Here is an 18,711-nt window from a genome sequence, read left to right as displayed (position 1 = left end):
TTGAGGACACAAAACCTTTATTATGGCTTCAGTTGAAGGTGAGTAAGGCTGATTCATACGTAGGTACTAGGGTTTTCCTTGCGGAAACTCGTGTTTTCCATCTCACAGCTAGGCAAACTGGCCAGGAGAATACACGAAATTTGCATACAAATAAAATTTTGATTAAGAAATCCGATTTGGATAGGCCATTGACCTTGAGGACCTAAAGTATCATGGATTGTTATTATTTTTATTGCGTGTTATACTTGGTTGCCGAAGGTCACAGGTATGGCCATCTGATAAGTAGATTTGATGATGCCAATCTATTCAAGTTGCTTCGTATATGCCAAAATTGGAAGGGATTTGATTAGCGCCATGTTAAGAATTTGAGAACGGTATGTCTTCTAAGGTTTACACCAAAACTGTTTGTCTGTGGTGGAACATTCATTTCATAAAGTGAGACTGATTTAACTGTGTTGAACATCTAAATTTGTCTACTTCTGAAGGGCATCCCTACAGAAAGCGTTAGGTGCACATGGTAATTAGTACCACCTGGTCTGTTATTATCCTCAGTGGTGGAGAGGGAGGGAGGGATATCTAGTGTTCCCTCCCCACCACTTTTAGAAATATATGTCTGTGGTATGTTTATGTGCCTTTTTATGGCGTTGTAAACTGAGGAAAAGGGTACGGAAGCTGTGTTTTTATTTTATACAGTCCTATACAGTAGATGTTGTTCATTTGTAATATATTAGCACCAAAGATGAACAGAAAGTTGAAGTGAAAGAAGAAACTTGTTAATATTGAATTTGAAGACTTGCAGTTTATATTCTTTTGGAAGTAACATTGGGGGGGGGGGGTCATTCTACAGATAGTAGCTGAGGGAATGCAGGAATACGAGGAAAAAATGTTTTCATAATTGAAAGTCGAGCTGTGAAGTACACCGGCTTCACTTTTTTTTATAGATTGAGAGGTTGGTTGGGGGGGGGGGGAAGTTAACGATACTAGATCTGATGAACAGTGGTTAAGGAAATATTTGCAGAAAATGCAAGCCACAGAAACTGATGTCGGTGTGAAAGAAAGAATAATGAATTGGTCAGAGATGGATAATTAATCAACTTAATTACTTTTTGCTGTGTTGAAAAATCAAGGATTTTTAGTGAACTCTTAGGACACCACCTCATCATATGTGAGAATAATAATCAACGGTGTTCGGCTGATTTGTGATCTGTGTTAATAGTTTTTTTTAATTTTTTTATAAAAGGAATTCAAGTTTTATAGTAATACAAGTAGTAATGTATAAATAGTACAAGTAATAATAGACAGAACAATAATTCGATAAATATAATAAACGTACTCTCTCTCTCTCTCTCTCTCTCTCTCTCTCTCTCTCTCTCTGTTCCCGTTATCATATTAATGATAACGAATAAATAAAGAAATGAAAATGGTAATAGACTAATGAAGGAATATTCAAGAACCATAGCCATGCTGGTAGCTAGAAAAATATAAATTAAAGCACTACAGTCATTATAAAATCAAATGCATTTATCTAGAATTATTTACTACGTGAGAGCATGGTACATGCTCTTACGTAGTAAATAATAGACCTGTATAACGTATACAGGTCTATTATTTAGTGTTTAATAGACCTTATAACGCATACAGGTCTATTAAACTTTTAATGGTATACGTTAAAATAAATAGCAATATTACTTAGTTCCATGAGGCAGTCTTTCTAAATGTATAATCTGAAGTTACAGATGTTATTTCCTTAGACTGTTTAGTTGCAACCTGTTGATAAGTATTCGCAAGATTCGTGCAAGATCTTAGGAATTACCAATTTCTACCATAGCGTAAACTGTGACAAAGATATTTTTGTTGTTATTTCTTACAAATTGTATATACCTGTACAAACAGAACTTTCATATAAGCAAGATATCAAGAATGGCAAACAGGTCACTAGGTGGCACGTGGAAATAAATCAGTACCAGCTGTAGCTCTAAATATTCTGTTTTCGATTCTTATCAAGTAGTAGATTGTGTAGATTGTTGTAATAGTCTGCACTCCAACAGGTGATAATATACTCAACATATTTCCTTCATTATCTTGCCGTGTAGCCTGGAGTGAAAAGGAAAACCGAATATTTTGGATACAGAGCAGACAATATATCTAATACGTTAATGCCAAGAAATATTGAAAGTTACAGTTGACTCAAGAATAGAAATCTTACATTTCAAGAGATCCAAGTGTTGTCAAAATTAAGACCAGACGAGAAAGGGGATTATCTTCCTCTGAAGCAAACAAATCTGCAGAATCCAAATGAAGAATAGTTTACAAATAAGTTTGTAGAAGTAGATATTCTGGAAGTTTCCAGTTGATTTGTGTAGAACGAAGAGTTTGTCAAATGAGAAAGAGGAGTGTGGTGTCCTAATAGTAAAACTGTAGTTTGGATTTGGTCAACTGGAGAGGATCACACACACACACACACACACACACACACACACACACACACACACACACACACACACACACACACACACACACACACACACACACACACACACACACACACACACACACACACACACACACACACACACACACACACAGGAAAAGAACATATGAAAGAACTGAACCGCAGTATTAGTTGGAAATCTTGAGGATAAAAGTTTTAGCTTATATACCTTTTATATAATTATATAATTAATTATTATATATTTTTATATAATATATTATATAATTAATAATTATATAATTAATGATTATATAATTATATAATTAATAATTATATAATTATATAATTAATATTATATAATTATAGCTTATATACTCAGAACCACTTCTGACTGAGCAGGAATTTTTTCTTTGTGCTTTTGGACCTACAAGTAGTATTTTGCTGTCTTCCCTGCTCAGAGGTTGTATCATATTTTTCACTGTGATGCACAGATTGTCGCACGACTTAGTAGTTTTTTATTGTGCGTGAATGAAGTTGATATATGAAGCTTCTGAGGACAAACATTTCCAGCTGTGAGCAGCAGATATTGGAAACGAACTGATTGCTTTATTGTTTACTGGAAATTCCAAACAAGTTTGTCAAATAGATTTTGAATAAATGCCAGCATCGTTTGATAAATATTCATATAAGGAAACTCTGAGTAAAGCTGCTTGTTGTGAGGTGATCGCTGAATTAAGATAATATATATTTTTCTGCATTTCTGAAGATTAATTTTCACTGAGTCCTTATCGAATTACAGGAGAAGAGAAGACATACTTTATGGGTTAGCAAAATGGATAGCATGTTCGTTATTTCCCTACAAATAGGCCGATTCGAATCCATTTAACACTTTAATATCTTTAAAAACGCCGTAGATGAATTTTATTTCATCCAATGCATAGGTGGCACATTAAGGCACTTACGCTTATTGGTGCCTTGATGTGGATTTAAAAAGGTTCTATGTTTAGCCTTCAGAGTAAGGTTTCTTAATTATTTTAGCCCACTCACAGTATTCATGTACGAGCATCTGGTATATGCCGGTTTACAGCCTTTGGTGACTGGGATTTACATAGTCCTACTGGCGGTGGAAAGCTCTCTTCAAATGGGATGATCCAGGCATAGCTATCTGAAGAACAGATTTGGTTCTGCTGAACCTGCTTATTGTTCAAATTCTGCGGTTGTGAGCGATTGGGGGTGGGGAAGTGCTACGAAAGATTTGCGTAAAGACCATTGCTAAAATCCTCACATTACAGTTACTCTCATTCGGGAGCTTCAATAGCTCAGTCAGTATCAGCAATTATTTTGGTTGGAAAAACCTGGGTTCGAAGCTCATCTAGGATGTAAAGAACCTGCGTAATTTTCTTTTTGGAGACAGGTTCTTTTATTTCACACTTACAGTGGTGGCTTGTTTCCTCATTGAACGTCAATAACATAACCCGAAAGTGTTGACTTAAAAACATCACACAAACAGTGAATTATTACCAGAATAGCAACCGCTGAGTTACAACCGAACAAGCAAGGCTATGAGGCCATGGCTGTTTTATCTGCTTTGCGCGATGAAAATATCAAAGTCTCCAGGAAGGGAAACGGCGTTAGCTGGGTATGATACATGGCTGCCTTTCCTGTAATTAAAAAGTCGTCTTAGGCACGAAGGATAGAAAAAATTTCTTAACTTAAACATTGATGAGCACAAATAAAAAGAACGAGAAATATGGGTTCTGATAGACAGTCTATAGAAATCAAGGAAATGAATGAATATGAAATGATTAATTCACGAAATATGACCTAAATGGAAACTTTGGCAGTTGTGAATATATTTAGCAAGGAAACCATGAAACGGAATTGAAGCAAGAAATAAAAAATAATATGCCTTACAGTTCCCATCTAATAGTAATTATTCTAGCTGTACTGCATTGAAACAAATTTGGTCTAGAGAAATTTATCTCAGTCAGTTTCGACGATGTTTTTGATTGGAAAGACCTGGGTTCAAATCCTATGTAGGACAAAGAACCTTTATCAGAGCTTTTCAATTGAAGGCGTGTTCGTGTTAGTCTGTTCCATACAGAAGCGCAGTGTTTTTTGTCCCGAAAACTCAGGTTTCTCATCTCGAAAAACAGGCAAACCGTCCATGAGAACATATACAATTTACAGAGATAAGAAAGATTACAAAAATAACGATTCACCACTCTATTCCGTCGGATCTGGTTTCGATAGCCTGCATGGTAGGTTTGGGTTAACGCATAACTGACTCTGTTATGTTATGCAAGCTATAAAGTACCGCTATAAAAGTTCGAATAAATACCGACATAACTATAAATATAAATAATCGGCATAAGGAAAGTACAGCACAGTACAGTCACATTTCAGTGGGTAACATTTCACATAAGAACAAAGGGTGATGAAATAGCACACAACCTAGCAAAAGCTTCAGCATTACTGACAGAAGAGATAGATCTCTTGCAAAGCAGACCAATAAAGGGAATATTGGGAATGAAACATTATTGTTACCTGTTTTGAAAAATAAATCAGTCTTAAACCTGAAACTAAACCGCAGATATACAACCATTTTATCACGTTTCTTAATCCAGCCACACATAAGACTAGTAATGGCATGAATAACGCCCGGGCTAAAGCTGCAGACTATTGCTAAAACTCTGCCAAGTGGGGTTGGATGCATTTTCTTGATACTGTGTTATACTCATTGTTGTGGGAAAGTAATGCTTATTAGATCTCGGATGGCATGCACATTTTCATGTACAGACCTCAATTTGTTGACGATGACTTTGGGTATTATTTTTAGTCGATATATCCACATGTATACTGATTGATATTTTTGTAGATTTCTAGTTTGATGTGTCACCTTCTTTTGGAATAAGTTCGATGACCGATACGTGCCTTAATGTATACTTTGCGAATAAATTCTTCCTAAGACTTAAATTCAGTGTTAAGAACCTATAATTATTTTTAATTTTCAATAATTTTTAAAGAAAATAATTATTTTGTCTTCGAATTCTCTTCCCAGAATGGAAATTAAAATCATTGATAATCATTGGTCGGCTATCTGCGATGATTAGGTAAGGGTAGAGATTGGATGCCCCCCCCCCCTTTCCCACTTTCCAAAAAGTTTGGACTAAACTCCTCCTCGCCTACTCCATTTTAGGAATGAAAGCCTTCAGTGGATTTATTTATTTCATGGGTGATTTGGTGAAGTTTACCTGAACTAATCAGGGTAAACTTCTTGCAGATTGTTCCACACGAGAGAGTCACTAGTTTGTTTCTGTTGACAAATAGTAAATAGTAAGATTCTAAGGAAGATTTGGTCACACTTCCTCGAGCATTAATGTCACATTATAGTGGATCAGGAGTTGTTCAAGGAGATCATGTTGTGCTGAACGGAATGATTCGCTTTGTGGATATCGACGCAGCTTTGAAGTAGTGTTTATTTCAGAAGAAGGTGAAAATTATTATTATTTAAATTTATAAGAAAGCTCTTTATTTTGCTGCGGACAATGATATCAAAATCAAAATCTGGTAAGTTATATCTCTGCGAGAAACTGGGCAGGATTAAGTTCAGAAGGATAGAAGTTATAGAGTGTCATCGTTTTATCAAATGGAAAGTTGCATGGGCATCAGTATTTAGAGAATTGGTTGCAGATGTGCTTTACATTTACATCTTTTCTGTTCTTAAATTACAAAGTTTCCGAAATGAAGATTATTTATCTGCATAAAGTATAATTATCAATAAAGTTGTGAGCGGATGTGTAATTACTGAAAGATCACAGACATCAAGAAAAAAGAGGACGCGTGAGATAAAATACATCCTTTCCAATTATAGCCCATCGTATGCACAGTGAATGACCGGAAAGGAAATTGTAATCCAGTTAAAATTTCATAAAGAAAACAATAGAATGATAGGTATCTGATTAGGTATGCCACACAGTGCTCGCATACATCGAAGATGTTAAGATAAGTGGAACAACTTTGCAGAACCATAGCGGTTCCTGTTGATGGATATTTTTTTTTGGAACCATTGAGTTGAAATTAAGTATTTGTATATTTACTTTTTTTTGGACAGCATGATGGAGTAGGAGAATGTAAGAACTCATCCTATGATAAGAATCAGTTTTAGAGCACAATTTTAAGAATAGCTGCAGGACACCTTTCGGACTAGAAGGTTTTTTTTTTAGTCTTCTGTGTGCTGCATGTTTTTCTGATATTGCATTGATGACAGTTAAGCACAGCATTCATTCCGAAGCATTTGTCAGAGTAAGAGATTATTATTGATTACTGATAGAGGAATCTTCTATTTTGTTAGTTAGTGATGTTGCATAGAATAATATGAATGAAGAAAGATTGGAAAGTCAGAAAAGAGAAAACACAAGGCAAGTCTCGAACTTTCAGCCTTTTCAAAATCAAATTTGTGTTTGTTGTTGACATTTTTAAAAGTATTACGCGCATCATTATATACAAATATGGAAACCAAGAACTTTGTTTCGAGTCAAGCATGCTATATATGTATTTTTGAACTTTCAGTTGCACTTTTGTAAAACAAAGGCTTGGATACACGCAAAAATGGAACTTAAAGGAAATCAGGAATATGAAGAATGCAGATGCTAATATCAGTAAGCATGATTTCTCTTATGCGTTCAGAGCTCTCCTTTCACAACCCATCACCCATATACGGTACTAACGTACTATAGATTGACCAGCCAACCTCTTGTATATGGGCCCAACATAAAAAAAAGAGAAAAAAAAAGAGCAAATGTTGGGAATGAAAGACGGAAGATAATGATCTAAATATATAGAAAGAAACGAGCGATATAATAATAAGAAGAAGAATAGTTAATGATTTTACAATTTTGAATATTTTTGCGTTACTGTTATATGCTATGTATATATTAATATATTACTAGAAATATTTTATTAAAAGTGCCACAGTTTCGATATGAGTAACACGAGTTGCTTTGCACACGTGATAACTATATTTTAGTTCATCCTATCCTTCAATTCTGCTTCAGTTGATGGCATTGAAACGTCAGCAACGAATAAATATCATCAATGGCGATAACATTTGATTAGCAGCACGAATTCACAATTTTCTGTGAATTTTATTCAGGAAATAATATTCATTGCTAGGTATTCTCATAAAGTTAGTAATATCTCTAATTTGGCTGTTATGAATTCTGAAACGGTCTTATATTTAGGCTTAAGATTGTACTCTTACCAACTTAAGCTTAGATATAAGCACTCTTAGAAAAATATCAGCATTTACAGCAGATTAGACAAGATCAAACAAAGAGCTTCCTGTGGAAATTAATGATTTCAATAAATTGTTGCAAAATTTCATAACAATAGTACGCAAAAGAGAATTCATTTAAAAATATACACACGTGACTAATGAAATCATTACTAATGGTATTAAGCATTAAATTTGCATTCATTAATATTAGCTTAATCTAGTTTTCTTTGATGACAGTTATTATTGCCAGTCGTTTTAAATCTTATTTTAATATTTTTAAATGTTTGCGATGTTAAGAAATTAACATGAACAAATATATACACTACAATACTTATTTTCTTGAATGTTCTGTGAACACGTAACAAACCACCTGAGCAACGCATAATAAAAAGGCTGGGCACAGGCTAAATGATTACCCCTCAATCAGTCTAATTACGAACATTGGTTGAGAGGTAACCATCTTCCAACGAGTTGTTATCATGGGCCACCATATTACTCATCAATCAGTTTAACGGAATTCAGCATAATTAGGGCATGGAGAGGTCAAAAATAGAAAAGAATAACTATAAAGAAGCCAGGCAGAGTACTCACAACTGAAGGAAAGGGATCAGGTGACCAAGAGGTTGTGCACACAACCCTTGCTAAGAGAATTCATTGCCCAGTGCCGTACGGCAGTGGATTCTTTAACTAGTGCCTACGGAATCTACATGCTGTTGATTTGCTGCGTGCAAATCAACATCATCCCAAGCAATGATGGGTTCATCTTCCTTATTGCATAACTCACCCTAATTAGATAGTATATCGTAGCATTTCTACGGTATACGTATCGCAATAGATACTCATCGAATTAAATGCACATATAAACATACAGTGCATCGAATTAGGTACGGTAGCTTTCAGGAGAACTCTATTTATCGGCTTGTATAGTCCCACTTTTAAGTGTAGTGATAGTGTTATCGTATGGGGGATGCGATTTCTGGAATGGATTTTTAGTACTTGGAAAAATAATGCACCATGTCATGGGATTGGGATAGGAATTGGAAGTGTTTGGAATTACGGCTGAAACAGCTAAGACTCTGAGGTTAACGTATTATGTCTGTTAACTGCGCGTGTTCTGATCAATTTGCTATTCTGAAGACGAAAAACCCTGAGTTTCCAGGAGGAAAAACGATATGCGATAACCATATAAAATCGACTATTTCACCTTTGGTCGAAATGTCCTTCTATCAAAATTATTCGTCTCTTAGAGGACTCGAAACCAGATGCAACATCTGTGTTGACGGTTTGAAAGGCAAAGGCAAACTTGTCCTTATGTGAAACCTATACAGCACGCACCGTTCGAGAGTTAAAATGCCAATTAAGGGAAACACATCAGACATTGCTGCAAGAACTAACTTCCATTTCTGAGATGGAATGGGTCCAATGCCTTCATCAAGTTCAGTAGAATGTCTACTTTCGAAAGTCATTCCATATATTTATCTTTATTTGTTTATTTTTTGTATCACACTGTGCAAATTTAACTAGGAAACAGTTTAGCACATGGTTTGCTTCGCAACGTTTGCTTGTGTTTCTGAATTCGATATTGGAATAGGAATATTCCAATCCATGGATCAAGACTGGATTACTAGAAAATCTCCGGTTCTGGCGGAAAATATGAATTGCATCAGTTTCTCTGTGCAATTTGAATATTTTTTATTGATTTAATCACGAATTAGCTTCCTGCTTGTTTTCTTCTCTTCTAATATAGAATGTACACTGTCCAGTCAAAATATAACTATCACCCTATATTATAACTAAGGCCCCCCAGCTTGCTGTCACAAACTGCCGCTAAGCGGCATCGCATAGCTGTTTAAAACACCCTTGAATGCTGCAGGAAATGCCATATCGTCAGGTTCAGTAGATCTGCAGTGTTCGAGAGAAAAGATCCAAACGAATCTCTCGATCCACAGTAATCCCAGACAGAGTCTACAGATCTCACATCCGGAGATTTGTGGCTACGGTAACACCTAAAAGTCGCTTTTGTGTTTGGCGAACCACTCTTGAATGATTCCGCTCATGTGACACAGCATATTCTCCTGCTGGTGTCATTAGAGAAAACCATGACGGGGTAGGGTGTACCTGATTATCCATAATGGAATGCTACATTGCAACATTCATAGAACAGCTTATAGGTATCAGGGCTTCAAAAGGTTCCCACAAAAAATCTCCATACCATAATGCTGCTGATCCCTGCCTGTTTATACTGGACCTTTACATCGCGGCTGTTCCTCTCCTTAGGTTTTTGCTTAATCCTCCACCACTGTCCACACGGTATATCTGTAAATGAGATTCTTCTGAAAATGTAACTTTTTTCTAGTGTTCAATAATCCATTGACGTCTCTCAGATAAAATTGCGCGTAGTCGTTGATGATTAGGCTTAAGCATGGTGTACCCTTGAATAAACACCTAATTTGGAGGACCATTCGGAGGAGGAGGATAGGTTGGATTGTAGTCTAGAAAATATTTTTTCAATGGTCAAGTTATATTGTCAGCCGTTCACATGTTTTCTCCTGTGGAGCTTTCCACAAGGCGGAACAACCTTCATTCCCCAGGATCATCCATAAGTCGCGGGTATCCATCATTGGCCCAGCGACTGCTGTTCTGGCCAATATCCTTTTGCACTTAAAACGTACCTTAACTATAGCACTTTGACAACAGCCTAAATTGGCAATTTCTGGATGCTGCCACCCTTCGCCCAACACACTATAGTCATGTCATTTTGAAGTTCCTTTCCTTGCCCATGTCGATCAGCAACTTTGAATGAACAGTACGTCAGACACCTCCAGTACTACTCCAGTAATACTGGCTTTCACTGTGGTATGAGTGCAAACCTGGTGGGGATTCGTCGTAATATTTTGACTGTACGATGTTAAGTGCCATACTCACTCTTTGATTCTCCTATGTGAATAATAACAAGCTGTTGGATACTAATCTTTAAGCTCTTTCAAAAAGCCACAAAAGAAAAGAAAACAAGTCTGTGTTATTATGATCAAATTGGCAAATTTCTTATCCATATTGAAGTTGGTGACGTATTATTTTAGATATTGGTATACAGTGGTTCTGCTTTCACTCAGTAGACATAACTGATATTATAAACAGAATAAGAACCATGGAGAATGAAAATTCGCAAAAGAAGTTTAAAGGAGAAAAAATAAACTGTTTGGCTGATGTGAATTTAGGTCCTCGTCGTTTGGTGCAATTGATGCAGTAAGGAGCAACAGCAGTCAGCCTACTGGAAGAAGTCAAAGCCTGTCGAATCTTCACCGAAGATGATGAGATTGAGAGGTATATACATATTGAGTTTAATGTGGATAATACTGATCTGCATTTATTTGCATGGTGAACAATCAAACTATCTCGTGAATAATACTTCAAATGACCTTAGGGAATTAAGGCACATTAACTGCGAACAAAGGAGTTTATGGAATTTGGATGGGCAACATGTTGAAATGCTTCTTGTAGGTCTCAGGTTACAGTTGAGTTCTAAACTACCCGAAGAAATCCGAAAAATCTATAAAATTTGTCTGCCGCATCCTTCAATCTACAGTTCTTTTTAACAACTTACTAGAAGAGTATTGCAGCATGATATCTTATTGAGTAAAAAAACTGTTTCAGGTTGTTATTAACGAGACATGTATTGAACATTTAGATAGTGAATTTACTTTTCACTTTTTATTAGTTTACTTTTGTTATTCACTTTATTGATATTTTGTTTTCAAAAATGACTTTTGAAATAAAAATGTGTAAAAAATGTACACTGGGCAATCTTATGACCACAACTATGAATTCATTTAGTAGGCTACCATCAAGAAAACTAAATGATCCTCATACAGATGGAAAATTCTTTCTTTCAACATGTATATATATCTTCAGAACATTCACCTACCTCCACTTCTTCTTCCTGTTCTGGTAGCTGGAAGCTCTGGCGCGGATACGGCTCCGTCGCTGTCCTCTTGGGAGTCGTAAGGCAGAGAGGTCTTCTCAAAACGGACCGACTGACGGTGTCTGCGGTGGTCAGGGTAGGAGGTACGGGCCCGTGGCAGTGAATTGCTTCGGCCGTGGCCGTAGCTGCGAGGTGTGGCCGCGCGGCCCAGACTCCGCTGGCGGGCGAGCAGGAACTCTCTGGTGCCGCCGGACTGGACCTCGGTGTCGGAGGAACTCTCGATCACCGACCTCCGCCGCAGTATACCGACATTTCTGGAATCGTCATACCGTCTTAGTCGACCTCTATGTTGCATAGTTGGTGGAACCCGAAAGCTGCGACGGAAGCTCCTAGAAGTGTACCTGTCGTAGGCTTCTTCGGCGGTGGGAATCCGCTGCTCGCTCTCTGCACGCAACATGCCCGTTGACCTCCGTATGGAGGCCCCGTGTTCGTCCCAGTAACGGTGACGAGAAGTTGAACTTCGTTCAGCGCGAGGATACATAAGCGTGTGCGATGGGTAGTGTGTTCTGCGAGTTTCACTAGGCCGTCCCGAATAGAAAGTATGAACCTGTTCTGCCAGACTTTCGAGAGTTTTTGGATATCTCTGAGGTTTTGGCTGCCTAGTCACTACCATCGGCCTGTGAGTGTGCCGCTCGGGCTTTCTTTTCCATGCGTCTTCTTCCATTCGAGCAACTGTTTCGTGCATTTTCGCAGCTCGAGGTTGCGAGTTGTAATAGAGACATTGGTCCTCATGAACGTACGGTTCTCGGTCATCGAGGGTTACCGCCACGGCAGGAACATCAGCAGGAAGACCTTTGGTCCTGGCGCGAAGTAAGACACCATTCTCACTATTGCTGTTGCTTTCTTCTATCTCTTCTTTTACTTCCTTTTTAAATACAAGTACAGGAGGTCGAACTTCGGCGCTCTTTCTAGCAGCTAGCTCTCGTAACTTTCCGCCACATATCCGTGATCGGATGGTTAACACCAGCCGACGTGGAATTGACATGATTATGACCACGTCATCGAGACTCATGTGCCTAACATCGACTAGATTTACAGCCATAATTTCGTCTCCAACTTTAAGCATTCCGCTGTTATATACCGCACTCTCGAGAGCAATTCTCGAGATAAAAACCCCTTCTGTCGCCCGCAGCCCGTCCCCTTCCCTTATGTACAACCCTAACGTTTGTCCTGGTCTTTTGATTATCTCAACAAATTGCACGATATGCGTACTGTCCGCCGCAGCTAAGTACTTTCGATATGCTTCCGCTCCTGCTCGCCCCAAAGTACAAGGGTCGAGCAGGTGAATTATCATTTCTCCCCTTTTCTCTGCCGCCTCCAGATGGGCCGCCGTTGTAGCATCGAAGTCATTTTCAACAGCTTCGATCTGACGGAAAATTTCTGTGGAGATTCCGCTAACTTTCCGGAAGTCACTCTGGATCACCATTTCCGGCATCTGTCCATGAGGTATTCTGGGACGGGACGGTCCGGCCCTTCTGATTCCTTCCTCGGCCTGAGATTCCAAAGCTTCCCTTGATTCCTATGGAATAAAGGAAAAATTCGTGACATTCGAATGAGGTGCGAGTTTATCAATTCTCTTCGTCTTGTTAAAAATGACATTTAAAATTTTCTATGACCTTTAAAACTGCCATTTGAAATGATTTAATTGAAATTTTGAACAAGCTACTGTATATATATTCTGCTTGATATCGGCGAAGTTTAAATTACATGTCATTAAATAGAATAAAAAATACCTTATACTATAATAAAATATGTATTTAAATGTTTTTTATTATTAATTCTCTGTTCTCCAGTAAAATCATTTGATATTTAGTCAAAACTGAAATTCAAGATTTCAAGTGGAATTGTATTTCTTTGACTTTTACTATCTTATGGATGTTTTCCATTTTGTAAGCATATACACCCTCAGCAAACTGTAAACTGTCTAGTTGTTTACAAAGAAACATATCTAAGGTTCATGTTCAGGAGTTACTCCTTCATCTATGTGTGGAGGGAGACACTGAAATGTAGAATTTTCTGTCCTTACTGTTTCGTTGGATGCTAAGCTAGTACGGAAACGTTTGAGTAGTGAAGGACTAACTGAGATGAAAGTGGTCCCCCCCCCCCGTTTATTTAACTGAACAGGCAAACTTGTTATAGAAATCCAGATGTCTGTGTGTGTTCTTGTGCTGTCTTGGATTTTAAGGTAATATTCAGTCATACTACATTTTTGCTATTAATACTTACAATCCTGCAGTCTGACAAACAGAAACATTTGCTCAAATGGCTGCGCAGTTCAACAGTGGTCGGAAAGGAAGCATAACATGTCGAACCCCGTCACTAAGCAGTAGATAATTTCTTGATCTCCTGTCGGCTAAAACATGCGGGCCCATGTACCGAGTCACAGGAACACTGACAGCGGATACATGAGTGAAAAGAAGGTCACATGTACGTCCTTTCTATGCTCTTTGGTTCCAGTTCTTTTTTCTTCTCACGATGATAGCAATCTCAGAGCATCAGCTTCATAAATTAATATTCAAGTCATCATGTCGGATGGCATTATCATGAAATCACTCCTAAACGCCAATAGTTTGGGGAGTGTTTTATTCCAAGAAGTGTCAGGTAGCTTGATGCCGTGAAGCAATGACTAAATGTCACTGTCTACTTCAACAAATGTTACCAATCCAGTACATATCCTCTCAGTTTATCATATGACTTTTAATGGTTGCTTTTCAGCTGCAAAATTCTTCATAATAGAATATAGATCACTGCTATGGTCCCGAAAGAGAGGGTGCTTTTGAATACTGCATTAACCGACTGGTATCTATCGAGTGTGGTAGAACGAATTGTTTATATTAGGGATTGGCCGCAATCCTTTCGCTAAGAAATTCTGGATTTGATCCAGTTTGTGTGGAACCACCTTCCTTGTAAGAAAGCTTTCGGCACTTCTTGAAATTCTTACCCGGAGAGTTTGACTCTGTTTTTGAGTGAGCTAATCGCGATTAGGTTAGCGTACCTAATAAAGAGTATATATATCCCATACAGATAAAAAGTATACATCCCATTCGAACACATACCATTCTCCTTTATGTATTACGCTAAATAACTATTATGGTCGAGTAATTTCGCTTCTTAGAAAGCTAATTTTGATGACCGTGGTCAGACTATAGAGTTAAGCAGCCCTGCGTCTGTTCCTGTTGATGCTTGTGTTCTTTGGTAGGTTTAGTGATATTGGCCGTAGGGACATTATCATATACAATGATAAACAATGAACTCATATCTGCGTTCATTGTTTATCGTCGAAACCTGAATTTAATCACGGCATTCTTTAGTTATCTGTCCATATTAATTAATTTAATTACACTTCTTATTACAGTTTGATAGGATGACGGTTTCCATAAGAGGTTCGCTTAATATTCACATAACTTGTTAAATGTATTTCCACTCTGGTTTTCCACATGGTTAGCGTCTGTACTCTGCTTGTGAAAGTCTTTAGCCACTGTGAGCCCACCACTCCAGAAGCCTGAAGTAGATTGAAAGAGTTCCATGTTTATTCTATACAGTATGGTTTCCGGATGATCTACTCGGTACGATATGCGCGATAGATTTGCAATCTTGTGTACATGAGATTCCGTGTATAGGGGCTTAAGTGCTGTGAAGATATAATGTTGGAGGTTTAATGGATTTTTTACAACACTCAGAAAGGATTAAAAAGAATTTAATACTTCCTATATTTCGTCCTAGTCACTAGGACGGGGATTACAAAAATAACTAATGTAACATAACACAAATATCATACAATACTAAGCCCAACCACGTGGGTGACGCTAAAGTCCTATCTAGGTGGAGCGCCCTCTAAGCTTCCGAAAATTTGGGAAACACTCATCACCAGGTGTCCTACTTTATATTCCAGGCCACCTACAATCGCCCTTAGAGGGCGCTCCACCTAGGTAGGACTTTAGTGTCACCCACGTGGTTGGGCTTAGTATTGTATGATATTTGCGTTATGTTACATTAGTTATTTTTGTAATCCCCGTAGATGTCCTAGTGACTAGGACGAAATATAGGAAGTATTAAATTCTTTTTAATCCTTTCTGAGTGTTGTAAAAAATCCATTAAACCTCCAACATTGTGTACATGAGAATCATAATTTTTTTTATAATTTCCATTGAGTTTTTAAGTACTACACTTGATCAATAATTAGTACTTGACTTTTTCTGCTATATCAACTAGCTGCCATTTTCGAATATACTGCTCCAAATCTTATTTATATATTTAGTATATTTCATGGAAATTCCATTCGTGAATGGCCTAGAGACTTGAAGTACATTTTCCCTATAAATGGGATAAGGGGTAGGTAATAATTTCCGGTAACTTTATTCTAGAGACCAAACTTTTTTTTTTCATGTCACTGCAGGGTAAGGAAGATTCTAGCAGTTTGACACATGGCGATGAATATGAACTACTACCTGGAAAGTTTCACGAATATCCACTTAATTGAGATTCTAACCCATAGAACGTTGGCTTCAAAGAGATGCTGTGTTCAGATGCAGTTTGCCGAAGCTATTATCTCTAATCTTTTAGCCATTCCAAATTCTGTAAACAGATTTGGAAATGAATAAACGCTGGAAACTTTCACCATCCAAAACAGGCGAACATTTCAATATCTTCAAAAGCAGTGTCCGAAGTTTGTGCGTCCTTCATTAGTTCCAAATTCACTTTCTGTGTGGATTAGTCCGTTTTAAAAGCCTTTACAGAGACAACTTCTGCATATCAATAATATAAAAAATGCTCTCAGAACCAGATGACTATTCCAATCTGTCAGTGCTGAATGCACCCCTGATCAGTCAAAATTTTTCCAGTCTGTTTTTGAGAAAATGGGACAGTAAACATAATATCCCAATATGGTAGATTTAATGAATTTATCAATATATAGATGTTGGACAAAATAGTTATATGGGTGGATTTTGAAAGGAAATATATGACTGCCGTTTGGGTATGATTCAAGTTTCCAACATTAGGATCTGATGATTCTCAAAGATTTTTTCTCCACAGAGTGAACTCTATTTTGCTCACATTTATGTTTTTCTTCTTAATAAACCTCAGAAGTACACTGAATGGTAGTACTACGAAAAGTGTTGATTTGCAGAAAATACACGTAATGTAAGATTATCAATAATTAAAAACAGTGATAATTTAAATCGGTTTAATTATTATTAAAGTTATTGCATTTCTTTTTACATTTCTTTTTTTGCATTTCTATGATCAGCACAATAAGCTTGGCTAATATTTGTTATCCTTTTAAAGGATTTTGAACTTAAAGATGAGTTAAATAATCTCACACGGACGTATCAGGATTTTTCATCCCGTAAACCTACCAAAACTTTCCAGATAACACACGCAATTAACGGACTGGTATCCATAAGCTAAGGACGAACTACATTTTTGCCTGTATAGAAAAAAATTTCATGATTACAGCCAAATGTGGACATAAATGTATTGCTAGCATACTAATAAATTATATTACACAAAAATGTGTTATACATTTCGTACAAATTAAATTGCAATACCTCTTTGGCAAAGGTTACAAATTTTTTAAGGACGTAGCTAAGGAATTAATGTACATTGCTTACAGAAAACTATGCGGAGGGACATTTCAGTATGGATAATATCTATCCCGAACTGCGATGTGCTCTCATTGTTGTGCCATGCTTAGTACCAAGTAATTCAGGAGTTCTTCAGCCAAACTGGTTCATTCCTCCTTCAGCGTAAGACTTTGTTTGTTTTTTGGAGGTGAATTTCGAGCAGCAGTGTGCGTCTCTCCATTGCGTTCCATGTTCTATGGAGTTGAGATCTGGGGAGCGTGCTGGCCACACGATTCGATCAATATCCTCAGTCTCCAGAAGTATTTCCACTGCTCGTGTGCGATGTAGTGTGGTACTGTCAGCCATAAAAATGAATTATTCGCCTGCAGCACCAAGGAACAATCGAACACGAAGTTGAAGAACTTCGTTCAATATCGTTTGCTAGTCATAGTCCCTTTTTCCAGCACTTGTAGCTCGGTGCATTCATTAAGCATAATTCCTCTCCCAATACCATGATCTCAGCACCGCCTTGTCTATCCCTTTCAAGAACACTCTCGCGATGGTAAGCAGTACCAGTTTCACCCCAGATCAAGTGTCGTCTAGAATCGGAGGTAAGACTAAACTACTCTCATCTGTAAAGAGTACATTAGCCGATTGATGTTTTGTGAACGTTTTATGGATAAACACCACCGAAAACGCACTCTACGATGAGCTGTGGATAAAGGGATGCAGACTACAGGCCTCCGGGTGTATAGTCCTACTTGTAGCAGATGTCTTGCCACAGTTTGTCTAGATATTCATGTACCTGTGCCTGAATAGAGCCAACGTGCAAGCTGACTTGCCATGGTGCATCGATTACGTTTTGCTGCTATAACAAAAAATCTGTTTTCATGTCCGGTGGTAGAGCGAGGGCGACCTCTTAGCAAACGTCTGGACACATTCCATTGGTTTGAATGGAATGTATCACAATATCAGTAATTCTGTGGCCTTCTTAAAGTTTTCCAATAATTCTTCCCCGCGTGAAATGATCTCGTGCTGTCTTTGAGACATTACAAGGCATCCAGCTTTATTCACAAAAAGAGCTTCGTTCAAACACAATTCGCTCAGCGCTGTCTTTGTTTTTTATCCCGTTGAGTGACACCACGTGACCCCTTTTTTGACCCCTCGTGACCACGCGCAATTCCAAAATTTGAATGTGTACCCTCTTTCTACTCGAAATCGTCAGTTATACAAATTGGCACAAGCTGATTCGTCGGAATTCGCGGTTGTAATCTTCAGAAATAGTGTTCGTTCTTAAGTTATCTACACCCCTGTACTATAGGTTGCTGTATACCTGTTGTTGATTTAAAGGAAACTGATAAGTAGAAAATAATGAAATGAAACTATAATTTGATGCTTCCAGTTCTGTCTGTAGTAGCGTGTACACAGGTTACAGAATACCATCCGCAGAGCAGTC

At 37.7% G+C, this 18,711-nt stretch overlaps 1 protein-coding gene across 1 annotated transcript in view; it reads right to left on the bottom strand.

Moving 5' to 3' along the window:
* Window positions 1–13,126, bottom strand: part of LOC150097450 (rho GTPase-activating protein 100F-like) — a 90,270-nt gene extending 77,144 nt beyond the window's left edge. The window contains exon 1 of the mRNA XM_090406921.1: window positions 11,635–13,126. Coding sequence (XP_090263047.1) covers window positions 11,635–13,126 — 1,492 coding nt within the window. The remainder of the gene's footprint in view (window positions 1–11,634) is intronic.
* Window positions 13,127–18,711: the final 5,585 nt, after the last annotated feature.

The sequence above is a fragment of the Typopeltis vanoorti genome, chromosome 17, assembly GCF_054136105.1.
Source record: "Typopeltis vanoorti isolate ZY-2024b chromosome 17, IOZ_Tvanoo_1.0, whole genome shotgun sequence".
NCBI classification, from domain to species: domain Eukaryota; kingdom Metazoa; phylum Arthropoda; class Arachnida; order Uropygi; family Thelyphonidae; genus Typopeltis; species Typopeltis vanoorti.
The sequence above is the reverse complement of the archived record's forward strand: the minus strand, read 5'-3'. Positions and strand labels throughout refer to the sequence as shown.